We start from the raw sequence: 21,830 nt of genomic DNA, 5'->3' as shown, positions 1-21,830 counted from the left end.
AGATTTCAAATGATTTATCGTTTTGCATAACATACCTCATAGGTATCAGCTGGGTGTCTGTGTGGGTTCACTGCCAGTTACCATTATGACGTCAGTTCATGATAGAGAGCAGAAAAGTCTTATTCACTCTTTTTATCATTATGAGATAGATACTCTGCAACACTGTAGTACTGCAGCTTCTTTAGGACATTTGAGGGCCCCCATTCCCATCACAGTCAAAAGGAAAAGCATAGCTATACCCTGAGGATCAGGAAACCAATTGGCTCCTTCATTGGTGTAAAACTTTATAGAAATTTATTACTGTACTGACTTAGGGCTTGTCCACACTTTGCTTGTTCCGCACCTAGGAAGCATGGGTCCAAGAGGTTTTCTGCTTGTCCCATGCTTTCTTGGCATAGATCCAAGTGGTTTTCCGTTTGCCCTGCTGCTTTCCCTGGGAAAACTTGCTCCTTACTGCTGAATAGGACCAAACGTAAATCTGCGGAAAAGCCGTTTGCTCTGATTCAATGGTAAAGAGAGGGTTTTCCCAGGGGAAGGGTCAAGCAGAAGTGAAGATGAGCCCTTAGTTGGTGTTAATAGTTAATCACAGATAAACTGAAACAAAATCCTTTGATTTTCGCACTCTAGCATTACACTTTACTATAACATGTGGAAGAATGACCAAAACATGTTGGTTGGTCACATCCCTTGCATCCATTCAGTGTTTACTAACTTCCTTTGGATTTGTAAATAGTAACAAGTAATGCAACACAGCAAACAAGGTTGATGGAGGATGCTTTTGCATGTTGGGTTTTTACCATTTTCAGGATGAAAAATGATCTCTGTTACTTTTGGCATTCCCTCTGATTTTATACTGCGTGGACTGGACAGAGAATGTTTGAGTCACATTACACAGCTCTATTCTGCCTGAAGCAAGGAAATTTGAATTTTTTTATGGCTCTTTGCAGCTACATCTTTTTTAAGCTGATTTTTTTAGCCCATCCCCTCTTCAGGGACTTGGAAGCATATAACAATAATTTTAAAATGTGTGCACGTGTGAAACCTGTATTTTCCAAGCTTTTTCCTGGCTACTTCCCCAAATTGAAGTTTGAATCATGTGTGAGAATAGAATGTGCAAAGACCAACATTCTGTCCCATACATTTATTGTTTTGGCCCGATTTCCTCTTCACCTTCACAATTAGTAGTGTGGGAACCAATTCTGTACGCTGCAATCCCATTTAAATAATGAGACCACATGAGTGGGTCTCTTTCCCATTCACACCCCCATAAAGAATTTCCATTTTTTTAAAAAAGATGCTCATGTGATTGCTATTGCCTAGGTGGTTGCATTTTATACATTTCCACCCACTAAGGTATGGGGTTGTAATACAGAGTCGGCTCTCATGCTGCAGGCTGTATAGGAAAGGTGGGGTGGGTGGGCTGACTTTTGTGCTCTGGCCTCTATTATGTGATGAACTTTATGTACCAAGTCCTGACCTTTAGAAGCAAAACATCTCCCTTTTTCTAGTAATCAGTGTGTGGGCTGCACGTGTACCAAATTTCAAACTTGTAAATGTTGTGGAAATACCTTGATCATTTTGTGCTGCACACCATGATCCCTCATTCACAATGATATATGTCTTATTTTCTAGTAATTGGTGTGTTTAGGACCCTGTGAAATCCTTTTCCTCCTCCTGAGTGTTTGCCAGGGTAATTTTTAGTCCCCAGTTTTGATGAGGAGCCTATGCTCATTTTTCTAATAATCAGGACATCTTGGACTACACATGTTGCGAAAGTTCACGTCTCTCTCTTTCTCCCATGTGGAATTGCAGGTATGTACATCATTAGAGATGATTTTGCAAATTGTTGAACCCTAATGTTCTGAAGCACATGACAACATGAAGCTCCCTTGTGTTGAATCAGATCATAGGCCCATATATCCCATGACTATTTTATCCTGATTTGAAGCAGCAATCTTTTCCAGGTTTACTTAAGCCGTGTCCTCTATCACTGTTCTATAGCACAGGGATGGCCCTCCAGTTGTTGTTCGACTGCAAACCCTTTCACCCCTGACCATGGGACATGGTGAAGGTTTCCCAATATAGCTCAGTTCTTGGCAGTTAGCAAATAGGGGGCTAATCATTGTAGTGTGGTGTTTTTTCAAGGCGGATTTTATTGTTTGGCCTTAGACGTATTGTGTAGACCTCCATGTTACTATGTAAAACCAGAAAATAAACACGTTTCTAGAGAAGAAATTCAGAAAATGGTTTGGATCCTAAGGTGCACTTTTTCTCACATAAGGTGGGCCTTCCCAATTTCTGATTCTCCCTTCCTGCTGTGGCCCCTGCTTTGTTATCTGGAGGTTCCCTTGACCCTTAGAGTGGTTTTTTAGGTGGTGCAAAGGGTATAATAAGGAGGATGGACAGGTAATCTCAGTTCTGCAAATGAAGTTCCACTTCTGCTGCTTCCGGCAGAAATGTTTGCTCTTAAGAGTGAAGGCAATGGCTTGTTGCCTGTTTTGTTTGGCCTAAGAGATGCTAGTATTTAGCAAGTCTAATTACTCAGCATTATGCCATCCTCCCAGTTCACTGTCTGAAAAGGAAGATTGCAATCAGAATAATTCACCCTGTTGACTGATCCTCCTCTTAAGAAGAGCCCTGTTGGATCAGGTCAAAGGCCCATCTAGTCCAAAATATGGCCACCACAGCTAGTAGCCATTGATCACCATACCTTCTATGAATTTGTCAAATTGGTAGGATACCTCCATGACCACAGTGCATAAAATGTGTATGACCAAAATAAAGAAGGCCTCCAAAAGATATCAAAAATCTAGGGGTGAAGAATGTGCTCTTGTGCCTCCCACCCTCCAACCTAGCTGGTTGCACAAGTTAGCACAGCTTTCTTTTGGACTTATTGCTAGTTTGGACTATTCTTTGCTCTATGGGCATACAGTGATTTTCATGCACTATGCTTTTGTCATGTTCCTGAAAGCCCTGTTCCTTAGCTGGGAGGTCTCCACTGTTGCAGATCTATAGAGTAACCTACATGGTAAATGTTACTATTTAATGACTTCATGTAATTCAGGTGTATATTGCTTCACCAGTGTTCATGTCTGTCACCTCATGCTCGGGCCATTTGTAGAAATCTGAATGGCCCGCAAATAGCAAGGGGCACTGCTAAACAAGATTTGCTCTAGAAATGTTTATGAGTTTAAAACTATAATATACTTTTTATATTAATAATTTTGTAATTGATTTAAAAATGGTTGAATCTTAAAATAAAAAATGTCCCAAGGTTGTGGGGCAGATCTCTTACTTACTAGGCTGAAGGCACATGTCTTTGTTAGATGGCCTGCCCAAAGATATTGATGCTAATATGGCTGAGTTATGAGGTTAATTTTGTGCCTGTTAGCCATATGGAATTGATTGTCTGCACAAAACAGAAATACACACATTCCTAGCTTCAGTTATTCTGAAATGCTCTCTTGCTATAGCATAAAAAAGGAGGGAAGTGCTTTAAAATGGGAAGGTTGGAAACAAGCCATTGATTTATTGCATTTCAATACTAGCGACCTGTTGAGCCTCACATAATGATAAATTGCTGAAACAGGTTGACATGTAGTAGCAAGCATTGTTACTTGCACCTGATGCACACTTTTAACACAGCTCCCCACCCCAAATGCCTCATAAATTTGAAATTATATAAATACGATTTGATTAGTGTCCTTTTAACTACTTTAACCTCCTTTTGTATAAGCTCCTTATATTTCTGGCTGAGTAACCTATCTTTATAGGCAGACATGGCAATATGCGTTTACATATATGTATGTATGATTGTATATTCACTCATTCATATGTACGTATGTATGGGAGCTGGTGAAAGCCATTCCATCAAGCTCCAGAGCAGGTGGAGAGCAGGGAAGCAGGTTTTGCTGAGAGAGCAGGTGGCTTTACCTTTCTCTCAGTTTTTATCTAGCTACATCCAGGACCATCAGGCTATCTAAGCTGTTTGCATCCCAGCAGGTCATTATAAGAATGATAACTTTAAGGCAGGGGTCACCAATCTTTTTGGACTATTAGGCACATTTTGAGTGCTGGGAGTGCAAAACACAAAATGGCTGCCATGTGGAAAATGACATGTCACAAAATTAAAGAGAGAACCACCCCCGGCAACCTTAAGTTTATCATGATAAGTCTGTTATGTCCTGCTGGTCCTGATTATGGAGGTCTCTGTGACTCTTGTGCTCTCTCTCTCTTTTAAAAAAGGAAAAAGAAAAGAAAGCTCAGAGTCTGGAGCATCTGTCCAGGGACACTACTGGAAGGCTTCATGGCCACTAGGTTGGGAGCCCATTACTTTAAGTAACAGTACCTGAATTTGCTTTTTTTCATCCTCCCAATCAGAATAAAATTGGGAGGGTTTATGTCATTTAGAGGGACGCGGGTGGCGCTGTGGGTAAAAGCCTCAGCGCCTAGGGCTTGCCGATCGAAAGGTCGGCGGTTCGAATCCCCGCGGCGGGGTGCGCTCCCGTTGCTCGGTCCCAGCGCCTGCCAACCTAGCAGTTCGAAAGCACCCCCGGGTGCAAGTTGATAAATAGGGACCGCTTATTAGCGGGAAGGTAAACGGCGTTTCCGTGTGCGGCTCTGGCTTGCCAGAGCAGCGATGTCACGCTGGCCACGTGACCCGGAAGTGTCTCCGGACAGCGCTGGCCCCCGCCCTCTTGAGTGAGATGGGCGCACAACCCTAGAGTCTGTCAAGACTGGCCCGTACGGGCAGGGGTACCTTTACCTTTTTATGTCATTTAGACTGAAAGCCAGAGGGCCAAGGACAGATTTTTAAAATGGACATGTAAGCCACTCAGGGAGTATTTTCAACTGAAGAGGGAGGTAAAATTTTAAAATAATTTATAATTATTTATGAGTTATGAAAATCCTTTGCCCCCTAGAGTTGCTGTAGTAACCCATCTGGATGGTAAGTGTATAAGTAAATTGTTGCTGTTTTTGTTGTTTAGGCTCTGTTCTTTATCCATGCATCCAGTGTCAGCTCTTTTAGGTACTTTGGAGATGGCAGACCAGAAGTGGTCGCTCCCCTTCCCAGCAAACTGTGGTGACTGACCTACTGAGAAGCTAGTGTAGCGAGTTGCTTCTACCTTAGGCCTGTCTCATTTCCTTATACATGTTCTGGGGCAGGGGTCGGCAACCTGCGGCTCCAGAGCCGCATGTGGCTCTTTTACACCTTTGCTGCGGCTCCGGGGCGGATACTAGCGAGGGGAGGAGGCGCATTGTGCGCCCCGACACTCCCCACTGTGGTGGGCGCTGTACTGGCTGTGACATCGCATGGGGGCGGTGCGTGCGTTAGTCACGCACCGTCCCAACGTCACTTCCTGCCCGCCCGCCCGCTACATTGTAAGGGGCATGTACGCTGGTCACTGCATTGAAAGGGGGCATGTACGCTGGTCACTGTTTTGAAGGGGAGTGAAGAACACACGCACACAAAAAGGTAACTTGTTAATTTAATGTTTATTTCTATGAGGAGGAGTAATTCTGAGGGGTCAAACAAAGAAATAATAATAAAAGTGACAAAAAGTTATTTTTATAATGACGAGTTTTGCGGCTCCCAGTTTTTTTTCTTCGGAAATGGGTCCAAGTGGCTCTTTTTGTCTTAAAGGTTGCAGACCCCTGTTCTGGGGCCTGTAAATCCTATCAGTGTCACTGTCCCCCACTGTCCATTGGGATCTCAGTATCCCTGATTATTATCCCTTGCTTGTTCGTTGCTCTTGCTGCCCAGTCTGCTGCCACACTCTGTTGATTCCTCTTGCTTGTGCATCGAAAATACCCCCAGAAATTAGTAACTGTGGCACAGGTAGTTCTGGAAAGAGCATATCACATAAGAAGGTTGTCCCTCAGGTACTTTCTCTTTTGCATTCGAGAGGAGGGCATTGATTCTTCTGATCCAAAGTTGCTTCTAATTGGCTACAGTAAATTTCACGAGATAGGGATACCCAATAGAGATGCAGGGAAATAAATTTGCATAAGCATCCTCAAGCATGATCCCCTATTGTTGCCTCAGGAGAATGGGCTTGTCGTTTAGGCCTGCCCCCACTCCCTGGACACCTAGGTAAAGATTTTCCCTGCTTTTGTTGCCAAGTGACCTCGTTAAGAATGCTGAAGTTAAAAACAACAACACCAGAGCTGCAAAAATGTAAATGGAAGAATTTGCGTTTTTTCCTGATGATAGCTTAAAGGTTTAGGCATGTAGGTGATATATTAAAAGATAATTCTTTACAGCTAAGCATCTAGCATTTAAATGCTGCTGCAGTAACAGGGACAGAATGTAATAAGGAGGCTGAACTGTTTATTTTACTATTCAGGCTAATTTTAAACTTGGACAGCTTTTATTCTGCAAGTTTAATGAGTCTCCATGTTTATTATGTATAATACAGTCTTATGTACAAAGAAACCTCAATGCTGATTCAAGACAAAATATCATAGCAGGTCTACTTTGGTGAGCTGAGAAAAAGCCTTATGCAAACAAACAGGATTTTGTGTTTGTGTGTGTTTTTAAAAAAACAAGCACTTTTCTGTTGTTAGGTGAGCCTTTATTATCTCACAGGCTATATTACACTACTTTTAAGTGTGGGTGGCTAGGTGTGGAAATTCATATTTGAGTTGTCATAAAGTTTGGTCAACACCTCATGAACTTTTTATTTCAAGTTAATACCAGCTACTGTGATCAATAAAGGGACCTCAGCTTTTACATATGTTAGTTACACCATAAGTGTTGGGTCAGGCAATAACAAGGGGGTAGCCTGAGGTCTAAATGGTTAGAATATTATTTGGTGGAATTCCTTGGTTCAGATATAGGAACAACAGAAGCTGCCAAAGAACATATGAACAGCCTGCTCTATCAGGCCAACGGCCTATCTAGTCCAGCATCCTGTTCTTGCAGTGACCAAGGAGCAGAACATGAGCTAGGGTTGTCATATTTCAAAAAGTAAAAACCAGAGCATAACCATCAGGGTAAGGTAGAGGACCCCTGGAACCAGTCGAATTCAACTATGGGGTGTGGCGCTCATCTCTACTTTCAGGCTGAGGGATCCGGCATTTGCCCTCAGACAGCTTTTCCAGGTCATGTGATTAAACCGCTTCTGGCGCAACAAAACACTGTGACGGAAGCCAGAGCACACGAAAACACGTTTAGCTTCCCGCCACAGTGATGCCTATGTATCTACTTGCACTGGTATACTTTCGAAGTTCTACCTAATACTGAATCTTTGGCCCATCTAGCTCAGTATTGTCTACTACACTGACTGGAAGCGGCTCTCCAAGGTTTCCCAGCCTTGGGGATTGGTCCAAGCCAGATGCTGTAGCACCCCCTCTGAATACTAGTTACAATGGTACCTCAGGTCAAGTACTTAATTCGTTCCGGAGGTCCGTACTTAACCTGAAACTGTTCTTAACCTGGAGCACCATTTTAGCTAACGGGGCCTCCTGCTGCTGCCGCACCGCCGCTGCATGATTTCTGTTCTCATCCTGAAGCGAAGTTCTTAACCTGAAGCACTATTTCTGGGTTAGCGGAGTCTGTAACCTGAAGCGTATGTAACCTGAAGCGTATGTAACCCAAGGTACCACTGTATACCTTAGGTATAATTAGGTATAATTAGGTATAATTTGGTACCAGTCACACTTTCTGGGGTTATGTGAAAATAGGTTCCATCACATTTCAATTTAAAGTTGGACATGGATCCGTAATTGGGCTACAGTTTTATTTTATGACTAGGCCACCAACCAGCCCCTCTTTGCTCAGGTTTATACAGCGGTACCTTGGGTTACAGACGCTTCAGGTTAAAGACGCTTCAGGTTACAGACTCCGCTAACCCAGAAATAGTACCTTGGGTTAAGAACTTTGCTTCAGGATGAGAACAGAAATTGCACGGCGGCGGCACGGCGGCATAATAGGTTCCATTAGCTAAAGTGGTACCTCAGGTTAAGAACAGTTTCAGGTTAAGAACAGACCTTCAGAACAAAGTAAGTTCTTAACCTGAGGTACTATTGTTTTTATAAATCAAGGGGAGGATATAACAGGAACGGGAAGTGCTTGGTGTATGGAAGCCTCTGCCAGCCTATTCTAGAACCTTCTTGGTGTTCCATGGTGGCTTTCATTTTCTTGCTGCATTTTTAAAAATTCAAATTGATATACATTCAGTGGGTCTGCATTTTTTTTTATTGCATGAGACAAAGGGAGAAATACTATTAATTTGGTGAAAGGATATCTTCCCTTCTGTCACATTGTAATTAAAAGCAAAACACCCATTAGCAGGAGAGAATCTTTTGGTTAATAGGCGTTCATAATATTTCAGTGCAGAATTAGTGGTTCCCCCCGCCTCTAGGAGCTGCATTTAATTTCTATCATTCTGTCTTGGGTTCAGAATGGAATATTTTTTTTTTAGAGAGATTTAATTAGTGGTATGATGAGAAACCCAAGCAAATGTTTTGTTTTGAGGTGGAGGAGATGAAGTCTAGAGAGCTTGCCAATTCCCCCATCTTCATTGCTATGAAAGAGGTAAACAGACAGCAATATACTTCCTTATAGGTTAGTGTCTCTTTACTTTACGTCCCCATTGCCAGTGTTAGGGAGTTCTGAGTAGTTCGTTTAATCTCTTTTGAAGAAAAGGTTAAATTTATATGCTAAGATCAGACCTTCCCTATAACTCATACAACTCATCCTGTTAAATGTTTTAATATATGGCACCACTGTTTCATTAAACAACATCCAGGAATAATTAGTTCAGCAACGATGCCTTGGAACAAAAGCCCTTGATTTAGTTTAACTTTATAAGTTAGGATTCTTTTGATCTGCAAGAACACATCTGGGCTCTTTAAGAAAGTAGAAAGAAAAATATTAAATGTTTATTAAGACTGCTGGTGAGGGTTTTCGAATGACAGTAACCCTTTGGTACCAGGATGTTATTTGAAGACAAAAAAGGGGGGTAAATTCTATATATTACACAAGTCATGACATGCTGCTTCATTATGGTAAATACTTTTTTTTGTTACTGAATTAATATTTTGGAATGAAGCTTTTACTTTCCTATTTTCTACCTTTTCTTGACAGACTTTTTTTTTTTGTCTTAGCGTATTCTTTTTCTTTTAGTATTTTCCTCCCAGGTGGGCATATTTGTATAACGTTAACCATGATGTATCTGTCCTTCCTGTTTCATGTATGTCATTTATTTAGGCTTGCATGATCATATTTATATCATTACTACTTTATAAAGCAGCACAAATGCTACATCTCCCCCCCCCAATTGCTCAGATATTGGATTTAAAACAACAACAACAACTCTCTATCATTTATTTCCAGAATTTCAAAATGGCAAAATCACAGCCATTTTGTGAATCTGATGCCTAGGATCAAAGCCTACTTGTTTCTTTCAAAAGTTAACTGCTAGTATTTTATACTTTGGAAGAGAATAGCATATAGTATTTTTGGTTTAGTTATTATAATTTGGCTAATTTTAAGATTACCTCATCTAACAACTGACTTGACCTTTTTTGGCCAAAGGTTTAGGAACCCGCTTAAGAATGGGTCCTGTCTTCCATTCACAGGATATCAAAAAACAGTTGATATGTCATTTCATATATTAATCACTGCTATATTTAAAAGTTATCAACATCTGCATCTGCTTAATTCGTCATTATTTTTATAGCTAAAGCTCACAGTTTTCTATTTTATTAAATTTCAAGCAAAAATTGCCAACGGTAAATATAAAAAATTGACACCACTTACAAAACCAACAAAACTCCTTTAGAATTACTTGTCTTTAGCCCTTTCTTTCCAATGACTCTTTTTAATGGGGTATATTTCAGTTTTTAATACTGGTGTCACAAATGAGGAAATGCAGTTTTGCTTATGAGAAAGAAATGAATACAAGAAAACTGTATCTCCTGCTGTCCCCATACCTCTCCAGTAGAAGTGAAAACACCTAGCAATATTATTTTTCAGTATTGATTTTATTTTAAATGCTGTTTTCTGTTCTCTGTATATCTTTGTAGGGAGGCAGTGTTTGCAGGCATTGTTGTTTTATTTTTAATTGATCCTTTAACTGCAAGGTTATGAACTAATTGTGACCTCTACACTCCGCTCTTAATTGCTTCTGACCTACTCTGTTAAGTAAAAAGAAATAACCTAACAGAAGGGTAACCGGATCACTGCTGCCACACCAAGGAAACAGGCAAGCGTTGGGATGCTCTTTAATCTCTCTATCCACACAGCTCTCATTTTAATTTGCAAAATTGAACCCAGATCGAGAGCAGTAAAGCCTGAATACGGTAAATATTCATGCCTCAGTGATCTAGAGTAGCTCCATTACATTTCAGAGATTGGGAGAATTACCTTTTGGATTATGTATATTCATGGGCTGATTTTTATTTGAGATATAATATTACTCACATTGGGCTACATGTCACACATTCTACCAAAACCAGCCTCCTGACAAAGCTCCAAATGTTGCTTACACATAAAAAGTTTTACTTCTCTAGCCTATAGTTTCCCTTCTTTTATGCTTTTCAGCAACTAGTAATAAACAAAAATATCCTGTTTTGGGGGTGGGGGGAACTTTACCCTCTGGAAGGTCTTCTCTATAAACCTTTCAGCCCTCTGTTTACTCTGATGTAGTATTTTGTGGACCACTTTGAAGTCTCTGGATGAAAGTGTTCCTATTGTTCTAAACCCAAGTCTAGAGTTAAAACAGAGGAATTCGGTTTATTTCATTGGAAGAATGAATTTTCCCACATGTAATTTTACAACCTGGTTTTTCCCTTGTGTATGGGTGAGGTCGTTAGGAAGAAACAGAAATATGTGGCTTGAAAGCACTTTTGATAACTTAAGGTTGACTTGATATTAAATGTTAATCTTATTTATAATGCATATACTATAGAAGAACAGATTGAGTTTCCCCTTTTCTGCATCTGCTTGCTGAAATGCTAACTTAGTATATACATCGACATGGATGGACATGGCTCATTAGATATTTTAGTCAGCATGTTCTGTCAAAAGGAGTGGGATTTTCCACATATGTGCATATATTTGTGGCTCTAAGATGTTCTTATCAACATTTTACCATTTTCCTTGTATATAGTAATAGGTGCATATAAATAATATGCACTTGATCTAAAATAGGAGGGAAAATAGCCAGTGTGTATGCTGCTGTGTGGTCCATCAGTTATCCCACTTCTGACACAGTTGCGGACAGCCAGGGCACGATCAAAGAAGTAGAACTCCCTCAGCTATTTGATGTGAGGGGATTATACTGACAGTCATGTAGTGATTCACTGAAGAATATCAGAACCTTTCAACCTTCATGTTTCCCAACTGACTGCAAAGGCAGATGTTTCTTGGTTCAAACTAAATCATGATTATGATTATTGCTCAAAATTGTTCAACTTTTTGAGGAGGACTCAACAGACGCTGTTTTTGTTTTGTTGAGGTGTTGCTTTTTCTGTTGTATTTTTATTGTCCTGTTATATAAATTTCTGAATTGACATTCCTGTAGAAGTTTTCATCAAATTAAGTTGTGGGGGAAGCATTACCACCAATGACTGTGTTCATTTTTCTCAAAAACAATTCGAATCTAGTTACTTGCAAATGTGGGAAATTTCATGTTGGGTACATACTTGGTCTAGGAATTAATTAACAGAGATGCTATGATCAAGCCTTTCAGGTATGATTAAATGAAAACTAGATCAATAAAGCACATGCCATAAGAAATATATATATATTTATTTCAAATATATACTCATTGGGTCTGAACTTGCGGTGACTGACCAGGAATGAGGCCTTAGGGTCATAATGGTTAACTTCTTTGTTGTACCCATCTCTGATATTTCTTCTTGAAACCAGGATTTTGAGTTATTGGCTTCAGGATGCCAATGCAGCTTGTGTAGAGATCAAACTCTTCTCACAAAGCAGATGTTGCTTGTTCGATGGACAATAAGCAAAGAAGGAAATTCAAAGGATTGACTACACTGGATACCTAGGTGAAAGGCATCTTCTAGTTTAATATTTACGTCTTTCTTGTTAATCATATTTCCCCCTTCTTCTCTTGCATGGTTTCCCCAAATTGCTTCTCTGCCTCATGACAATTTGCACCATAATGGGTGACATTTTCTTTGGAAAAATGAAGTTTCTCATTATTTCTCTACCTTATGGCTTCTTGTTGAAAATTTAGCTCCATGTCCTCATCCTCCAATACATCATCTCCCACTGAGGCCCTCAGAATGGATGTACACCCATCATTGCTGAACTATCAAGCAGCTATGCTTTTCTGAGAGAGTGGGTTTTTGTGTGGTATCCATTAGAGATCTTGTGCCTTCCATTATGTGGAGAAATAGCTGGGAGGGAGGTCAGTGTCCCAAAGACCTGAGTCTGACCAGGCACAAGTTTCCACTTTGGTTGGATGGCTAATATGTGGCAGAAAATGCTTTTCACTTCAGGGCACCCCAGAGTGCTGCTCAACATCATCTTCATACAGTATGAAAGAAGTGTGTAATACATATTTTTAAAATAATTTTTATTAAATTTTTTGCACATAAAATACAATAAAAGTTAAGCTAAAAGAAGTAAAAGTAAATGCAAAGCCCTCTATCACAATTGTATCCCTTAATCCACGCATGAAGAAAGGAACCCTCCCTGGTCCCACCTAGGAACTTCCCTCTCTTTTCCCAACCTCTCACCCTGGGAGATTCTCTCTACCCTGCCTTTCACACAGGGTCCTTTGTCTCCCGTCTTATAACCTTCCTGTGTGTATCTTCATTAATCCAAAATAAGGAACTGAAAGAAGCATGATACATCTATAACTCAAATAATTTTACATAATTCTCAGTTTGAAACAAGTGGTCATCCATCTCCTCTTGTTGAATAAGTGTCACCATACGTATATGCTTTGAAGACAATGATATTTTGGGGAGTGTGAGATTCAGAGTCACTCCGTCGGTGACGTACTTTGAACATGGCCTTTGGTATGAACATGATATCCTCTGCCAATAAGCCTTTTGTGCTGTGCCAAGTCCTTCTCCTACTCATCTAGTGAAACAGGAAAGAGAGAGGGGGATATGTATGTGCCGAAACATCTGGAATGCCTAGTTGTTTGTATAAAACAGGCATGGTATCTTTTTTGGCTTTGGTACTTTGCTTGTGATTTTCCCAGAATCCTCCAGAGTAGTGGATAGGTTCAATCTTAAACTTAAGATGTAACATCCTACTAAGATGTATGGCACACTTGATGCATCTCTCAGAGCTAATGGTCTGTGCTGTCACCAGAGCCAAGAAGATAATGCCATGCCAGTAACTCTCTTGTCAAATTTACAATCTTTTATTCATGACCATGAAAGCGGGAATTTATTTTAAAACAGAAGGTCACTGAATTTTGTCTTTGGAGGCTGGTGCTCTGGAGACCTCCAGGGCAACACACTCTCTCTCTCGCTCTCTCGCTCTCTCGCTCTCTCTATAGAGAGAGTGCACGCTGGCATTAAACATACCTTTTATAGTGTATTAATGTTATATGTCAATGCAAGATTGAATTAGTGATCTGAACAATGCTCAGGGGTGCTGATAGAACTCCTCACCCTTTCAGCAGCCCCTACTGCTGAAGAACAAAGCTGCAGTTCCATTTTTTTGGCAGTGAGCAAACAACCAAAAATTGGGCTGTATTTTCATTTTCCCCAAAATATGTCCACACCATTTTTCTGTCCTATGAGTATAATTTAAATCTCGCTTAAATATAGGGACATCCTCTTATTTTAATAGAGGTGGTGTGTGCATTATGTTAATGCACCAATCAAAGTTAGCTAACATGTTTTAAACTGTTTGATTACTAACTACCTTAACTATGTGTTCCAATCTGCTTTTTATTTTATTTTTTAAATTTTCCATTTCATAATTTACTAGTTTGCTGAATTTGCTGTGATTCCAGTTATTATCAGAAGGGCTAGGTTGCCTTTATCTCTTTTGTATCAGTAAGATGCAGTGACAGCACTGGAGGTAGAAGGATGCTTGGGCTCTTATCTAAAAAAGCTAAGAGCTATGGCATATGGAGTACCGATAACTTAATGAAAGTTGGATAAATAAAGGAAAAGAAGCTTCATTGTATCAGGAGAAAAAGCCATTAGTGGAGTTTTTGTATGCTGTTTTCTATTAGTTAAACTGCTTTGAAAATCTTAGTGGGCTTTTCCTTTGGTCTTCAAATAACAGGTTCTTTTCTTATATTGAACACATTTGTTTATCTTAAGGGCCTGAACAGTTTGGGTGCTTTTAATTTATCTCTCCTTTTGCATTTTTTTATCTGTGTATGAACACATGGACTTCCCCAGTCCTTCTCCTCCTCCACCAAAGCCATTTCACAAGCCTCTACATCATACTTAGAAATATTAATGTGATCATCCAGATAAAAATATTGAACATTCTTTCCTGATTTATTTTCAGGCATTACAAGTTGCCACCCCTTTAGTTAAATATGAAGCTGCTTTAAGCAGATTTTTCAACATTGGGAAGTGTTTGTTTGTTGATGAGCTTGAAGTTGCTAGATGAAGTTCCATTTCTTTCCATGTGACTACCCAAAATGGATAAAATAGGTATGCCATTTTTATATTAAAAATAATTTTTTGGATGGCATGAAACAAAGAGCTCTAGTGTGGAGGCAAGAGTCTATGTTGAACCAAATCTGTGACATCTGTGTGCTTTTAGAAAGATCTGAAAACTCCTTTTATAAGGGAGGGCTCAGGCAAGACTGCTGAAGCATGGAAAAGAGAACGCTCACATTCTTTTCCACACTTTCAGGGACTTGTGAATCACCACTACAACAATAGTCATATTGGGAGCATAAATTATCTCCTCACAGAGTGAGATGTGCACGTTATTTCTTTGCATAAAATACTGTAAGCCGTCTTTCTCCATTTCACGGGTTGGTTGGTGTGTGTGTGTGTGTGCATGACTGACAGAATTTGTAATACAGATGTATAAAATAACAGTCTACACAAAACCATTCTACAAATAAAAATGAAGCAGAAGATTTTAGATTTCAGGTGAGCATCAATAGCCTTCTTTAAAAACTAAGACAACAGAGAGAGAACCTGTTAAGAACCTTTCTTTCTGATGTTCTGGTTTCCTACCTCCAGGGAGTAATGTGGAGAAGCATTAAAAATGTGATGGTTCTACATGTAGTGGTACATTCCATTCTACTGCTATTTGTAGACCCACCAACAACACTTCTTGTGGAACAGCAAGATTTGGTTTTCTTGATAGACTTTTGCTTTGGAATTTGTACCTGGTTGTTTTCAGTTCATCAACTAAATCATGAAGTAGAACCGTTTATTTCATGCCCATTGATTTCAGCAGAACTACTCTGATTAATGTTGGAAATAATCCTACATGTACCACTTTGTGGCTTGCACACATATACATAGTGGAGATGCAACAACAAAACTTCAGATTTGGAACTTGCTATCTGACTTTTAAGGGACGTGGGTGGCGCTGTGGGTTAAACCACAGAGCCTAGGACTTGCTGATCGGAAGGTCGGCGGTTCGAATCCCCGCGACGGGGTGAGCTCCCGTTGCTCAGTCCCAGCTCCTGCCCACCTAGCAGTTCGAAAGCACCTCAAAGTGCAAGTAGATAAATAGGGACTGCTCTCCGGCGGGAAGGTAAACGGCGTTTCCGTGTGCTGCTCTGGTTTGCCAGAAGCGTCTTCGTCATGCTGACCACATGACCCGGAAGCTGTCTGCGGACAAGCACCAGCTCCCGGCCTATAGAGCGAGATGAGCGCGCAACCCCAGGGTCGGTCACAACTGGACGTAACAGTCACGGTTACCTTTACCTTTATCTGACTTTTAAATGTATTGAGTTCTTTGGCAGAAGTATCTCTCCAGAGTGACACAGCTGATAACCTGCAAGCTTTCTGAGAAAGGAAGAAGTGCTGTGTTGAGTTGTATTTAAACAATACATTGGTTCCACAATTTGAAACTGTATATTGAACGCACAAAATTCATGTTACAATATTAAGATGCTGAAGATCTTTCTGCATCTGTTCAGATGAGTGAAAGAGACAGTGGCAGGCACACGTGGCTAATGAATAAACTGGGGGGAAATATCTTCTTAAAGGATAAATATAAGAACAAAAAGAAATGCAGTGAAAAAAGAAACCGTATTAAACTGAACTGGTTTGCCCTCATCAGGCTGAACCAACGTTGATCTTTTTGAAAAGCCTATTTTAGTCTTTATTTTTCCAGCCTTAGAAGTTTCTGAAGAAGAATAACTGATACAACTCTAAGCTTATTAGCTTCACTCCAGACTCCATACTGTTTACATTTTTCTCATGTAACATGGATAAGAGAAAATGGACTATATCCATAAACAGTGGGCATAGCCCTGACATCACTAGTCCATACTTGTGCTTATTGTTTTCAAATTGCTGAAAATTAGAGCTTGCTTTTCATAAATCTCACAGTTGTAAAAAATATTTTAGTGGAAGGATTTATGGAAGAGTACTGAAATATTAGGTCAGAAATATAAAGAACTGGAGTAAATGGGAATTATATCTATAGAATGGAGTAAAAAAATATTTTCCCTCATTTTCTATGTCATAAGAGTGTCATGTGTGTTTCTTTATGCATGGTGTTAATGCACTGATGGTTATATTTCATTAAGTGAAAATATTAAGCACATTATCTGAGACATGCTCATGCTTCTCATCATAAAATATAAGAGGAACACTTTTTTACCAACAGAAAAGGAAGCGTAGTCTAGAGGTTGACAGCAAGTAATTCGCTAGTCACCCTCTCAAAAACTTAAGAAACCTTCTGAGAATTGGAAGGGCCTGCTGCCTTTCACTCCAGTAGGTTAGACAGCCAGCTTTCCGGCTTGCTTGACGGTTTTCTTTCATGCTTTTTCTAGCACTGGAAGGCATTTTTATTTTGGGGGGAAGCAGTGGCATTGTAGGGGATCTCTATCCCCCCTTTTCTAGTCCTGCCTTTTTTCTAGCTGTGGTGTGCATTCTGATGGCGGAGAAGAAGCAGCTTCATCTGCTTGCTCCCTAGGCTCTCTTCCCATTATTTCTTACATTTTGATTTTGAGGAGGGGTGGGGAGACAAAGGAGATACCTTCCCCATTTGCCTTGAGGCTTGTTTTATTGCTTTTTCTTTCCCTTTATTTTAAAAAATATTTATATTTTATCACAGTAACATCCTCCAGGCAGCTCAGTGTGGCACCCATGATTCTTTTCCTCCCCATTATATCCTCACAGCAATCCTATGAGGGAGACAGAGTGACTTGGCCAACATTGGCCAGATAATTTCATGACTGAGTGGGAATTTAATCCTGTTCTCTTAGGTCAACCAGTCAGTTGATGCTCTGTTATATAGGAATACCAGTATTCTCAATTTTGTGTCAAGCCGCACCCCCATGGCAGCCATTTTGTGTCAAGCAGGCCCTTTTGTGGCAGCCATTTTGTGATTGGTGGCCATGACATCCTCTCAAAATTCCAAATGTGCCCCTGGACCCCAAAAGGTTGCTAACTACTGCCTAGTCTAATTTGTAGAACTGCAGCAAATTCATATAAGAGAATAAAAGGAAAGTAGAAAGAGAAGGTCAGCATTTTTATTATTTTTGTATTATTATAAGATTGCTACTGTGTAGCTTAGTTGTACTTCTCAAAAACAAATCAGTGCCTTATTTATGCAGATACATACTGATCTGCTAATTCCTTTCGGCTACTATAAAAGTTACCAAATTCAAAAGAATGATTCTTAGTATTATTTTCTAGTACAAAAGATAGACAAAGCTTTAAAAAGTAATCCTTAGAGGAAGCATTCATTTAGATAATTTAGAGGGTAGATTTTTCTTGTAATTACTATGTATCTCTACTAAAGAGCAGTGTTTTAATGTCTGGAAATAACTCTACTGAAGAGTGAGTTTTTGTTTTTTCTAAAGACCCAGAAAAGTGGGTATAAATGTTTTTAATTAATAAAATGCTTTATTAATAAATAAACCATATGAATATGACTATTTTTCTTATCCTTTGCTCCCATAAATAGGTGACAAAGAAGGTCAAGTCCATGCAGATGTTTCATACTCCAGTTAACTATGCCATGCAGGGTGACAGGGTAGGAATCTGTGTGACTCAGTTTGATCCAAAGCTGTTGGAAAGAGGTCTGATCTGTACACCTGAATCTCTCCAGACTATTCATGCTGCTATCATCTCTTTAAAGAAAATCCCGTATTTCCGAGGCACTCTTCAGACCAAGGCAAAGTTTCATATCACAGTTGGCCATGAAACTGTTATGGGAAGAGTTATGTTCTTCAGCCCAGCTCCTAATGACTTCACCAAAGAACCCCTGGAGAATGATTTTGATTTTGGAAAAGAATATCTTTATCAGGAGGAATATCTTTCCAAAGACTCAAAGTCCTCAGAAGAAAACAAGGAGAATGACTGCACTGAAGAAAGACAGCTCCCAAAACAACAGTGGGCCTTACTTGAGTTTGAGAAGCCAGTTACCTGCCCTAAACTGTGTCTTGTGATTGGCTCAAAGCTGGATACCGATATCCACGCAAACACTTGCAGGTTGGCGTTCCATGGAGTGCTCCTCCAAGGGATGGAAGACAAGAATTATGCAGAGACATGTCTCCCAAAGCTTAAAGTTTACAAGCTGAAACATAAGGAAGGACAAGTGGAACGGGTAAGCTTGTGTAATTTAATTTGAGGATCACCTGAGATTACTGGGCAGTAGAAGAGTTAATATAGTAAAAGAAAGTTAGAGGGGAATACAAGAGAAGGGGGATTTGACAGCTGAAATGGTGGTATGCAGTAGTAGGGAGAGCAGCAGAAACCGGGAGCCAATGACGTGGTAATAGGGGAAAAACAACTGGAACTAAGATGACAGAGTCATGGTCTTTGTTGAAGCCTGTGGCAATTAAAAATAGGGCTGGAGGGTATCTGTTCATGAAATTTCTCCAGAAGCCTGGTGTTTGGGGTAGCCCAGGATAGCAGAGAGAATGTTGCTCTCTCTGCTGCTAACACTTGACTTCCCTTTTGCCCTAATGTACGGTTTTCATACCAAGAGGAATCATGGAGAAATGCTTCTATAGGGCTGGTGATGCTAAATTGTTTTCACAAATTTTCATTTATTTCTGTTTAGTTTGGGGCTTACTATCTTGAATAGGTTTTTTCTTTTCTTTTTTTAGAGAAAGCTGCAGCTTAGTGTTTGGTCCAAGTTGTCGGCGGGGGTGGGGGGGGAGCGTGAACAAATGGGTGGTGAAATCATTCATTGCTTTTAAGAAAAGTCCAGACTCTGGTTTAATAGAAATACTGATTCAGATGGTCCCACCCTGCTGCCGATGGATGTCTGGAGATTAGAATAACTAAATTTACAGTGTCTATTCTTGGCACTGATTGAGGAAAAGGGCATTCTCATTGTCAAGGAAGGAAGAGGGTGGCTGCCCTCCCCCTCTCAATGCTCTAGGGAGGCACTAAATAATAATGCCATGAGGAATACTTTCACCCTAAAAGCATTGTAGGGAACAGGTTGGGAATGAAGGAAAGACTGCTGTCTTTAGCTTGCCAGTTTCATGGGAGTCTATTCCTGAAACACATTTTAGTGATTTTTTGTGGTGTTCAATCTCCCTTTCCCCCCAAGAAAACACACTATGGTCAATTAATATAGCTGGGGTTGATCCTGTTCTCCTTCCTTGCTGCAGAATTTGATATGAACTCCTCCTGTTTTAATGGCCAGTTCATCTTGAATAAATTAAAATCAGGCAATTATATATTGTTCTAATTATAATTAGATTAATACATTGCTCTCATTGCTCCATCAAAGTCTGCTCTGCTTTTTTTGAGAAATAGTAGCTATTATGCATTTGTGAGTTGTTTTCTTTGCTCAGGTCAGCCAAATATCATGGCTTCAGTAGCTTGTTATTAGGTAGCAGTAAAGAATTAGCACTCAAGTTTTCACTACAGTACTTACAGCTGTTCTATAGCTGCCACCCTTCAGCAAAATCCCCTACTTCTCACAGACCTATAGATCAGATGCCTTCAGTTAGTCAGTCTAGGGACTGCATGCTTTGGGAGAAGTACACCTTTGTGAACACACTGTTTCCACAAAGCAGACAATTGCTGCTCTTTTTAAGAATCAAGTGAAAGAGACCCTGTGTCATGCTTACAAGCTACCAGTTTTCTACAATTACTGGTATAGCATAGTGGTTAAGACTGGCTCTTTTTACCTGCAGAATATGAAAGTGGATATGAAAGAGTCATGCAGTTGTCCCCACCTATGAGGTTCTTTCTTACAGACCCATGCAAATTGTGCTGTGGGTTTCACACAGTGGAAAGTATATGTGTGTGTGCTTGAAGAGACATTGTGGCCCATGTGTCAGTAAGCTCTTTGAAAGCTCCCAGTTCAAATATTACACCAGCCTTGAGCTCTCTAGGTTGTTTTAGACAAGTCACTGTTTCTCAGCCTCTGCACCCTCTCCACATCTACACTATGGGAATACAGTGGTACCTCGGGTTAGTGGTACCTCGGGAGGTCAGTTCTTAACCTGAAACTGTTCTTAACCTGAGGTACCACTTTAGCTAATGGGGCCTCCCGCTGCCACCACACAATTTCTGTTCTCATTCTGAAGCAAAGTTCTTAACCAGAGGTACTGTTTCTGGACTAAAGGAGTCTTTAACTTAAAGCTCCGGTAACCCGAGGTACCACTGTAATAATAATGACTGGTTTATCAAATACATTTATATTTTGCTTTCCTTACAGCATGGAACTCAACTTAGTTGAGCTACTACGATTACTGAGATATTGACCTGGTTCACATGACATGCTAAGCTAAGCTATGACTTAGCAAGACTGCACAGTCTCCCAGAGAGGAGCTTGCAGCCACTTTGTTCCTCCCACCCAAGCTAAACCACGGTTTGGCTTTGTGTGCCATCTGAACAGAGACTTGTGGTTAAACTCCTCTCCTCAATCACCATAACCTTGGCTTAGCTCTAGCTCTAACTACCACCTAAAGTGTGTGTGTGATTGTAGAAAACATGATGTCCCTAACTTTGTCCATACATTGAGAAGTATGAATCTAATCATCTGAGTAAAAAGTCTCCTGCACCAAGTTCAAAAAGTGAAAGGTGATCCATAGATTCGTGCTATGACTTCTTGGTGCGTCTGTTGTGTAAATGTTTTGCATAACCAAGATTAGATCCTGAAATGTTGTGGCTTTGCCTGTGGCAAGGGATACTTGTCAATGAGTAACTCTGCTACAGTAGGAAGAGAAGGCGGGTGGAGGGGAAGCCCTCTACCATGTTTGCAAAGCACAAGCTGCACCGCTTGTTGTTATTTTGGACTTGTTTAGTGAAAATAAACATATACCTCAAGGAGAACAGCTCCTTGCTGAAACCATACACAAAGCCCTTTGGTATGTGAAGATTTACTGGAAGATCGTCGGCCAGCAAGGCTTCATGAACAGGTATTTTAACAGGGTAGCTTGGTTACGACCAAGTTTCTGTTTTATTTTTTATCCACAAATACTTTGAAGCCTGCATCTGGATCATCATGTGTGGTAACTGCTTGCACGTCTTTTGCATTGTGTGGATACAGAATAAGAAGCCGCAACTCTACTATAGTCTTGCTTATACTGTACCTACGTTCTGAAGCACATTGCTATCATACACCTCTCTGTAATCAGAGGGTTGTCTGCAACTAAGTTCTACTCAAAGTAGAACTACTGGAATTAATTGGCCCAGTACTGCTACTGGATACCCATTGAGCTTCTCTGTTTCTAATTAAAAGACAAAGTGTTAGGGTTTTAACAAGG

The 21,830-nt window shown here is 40.2% G+C and overlaps 1 protein-coding gene across 4 annotated transcripts in view; it reads left to right on the top strand.

The window, feature by feature from the left end:
* EEFSEC (eukaryotic elongation factor, selenocysteine-tRNA specific) overlaps positions 1-21,830 on the top strand; it is a 158,764-nt gene that overhangs the window by 73,324 nt on the left and 63,610 nt on the right. For all 4 annotated transcript variants that reach the window (XM_053377972.1, XM_053377973.1, XM_053377977.1 and 1 more), the window contains one exon: positions 18,062-18,703. In XM_053377972.1, the coding sequence (XP_053233947.1) occupies positions 18,062-18,703 (642 nt within the window). The remainder of the gene's footprint in view (positions 1-18,061; positions 18,704-21,830) is intronic.

The sequence above is a fragment of the Podarcis raffonei genome, chromosome 2 (genome assembly GCF_027172205.1).
Source record: "Podarcis raffonei isolate rPodRaf1 chromosome 2, rPodRaf1.pri, whole genome shotgun sequence".
Lineage (NCBI taxonomy): Eukaryota > Metazoa > Chordata > Lepidosauria > Squamata > Lacertidae > Podarcis > Podarcis raffonei.
The sequence above is the reverse complement of the archived record's forward strand: the minus strand, read 5'-3'. Positions and strand labels throughout refer to the sequence as shown.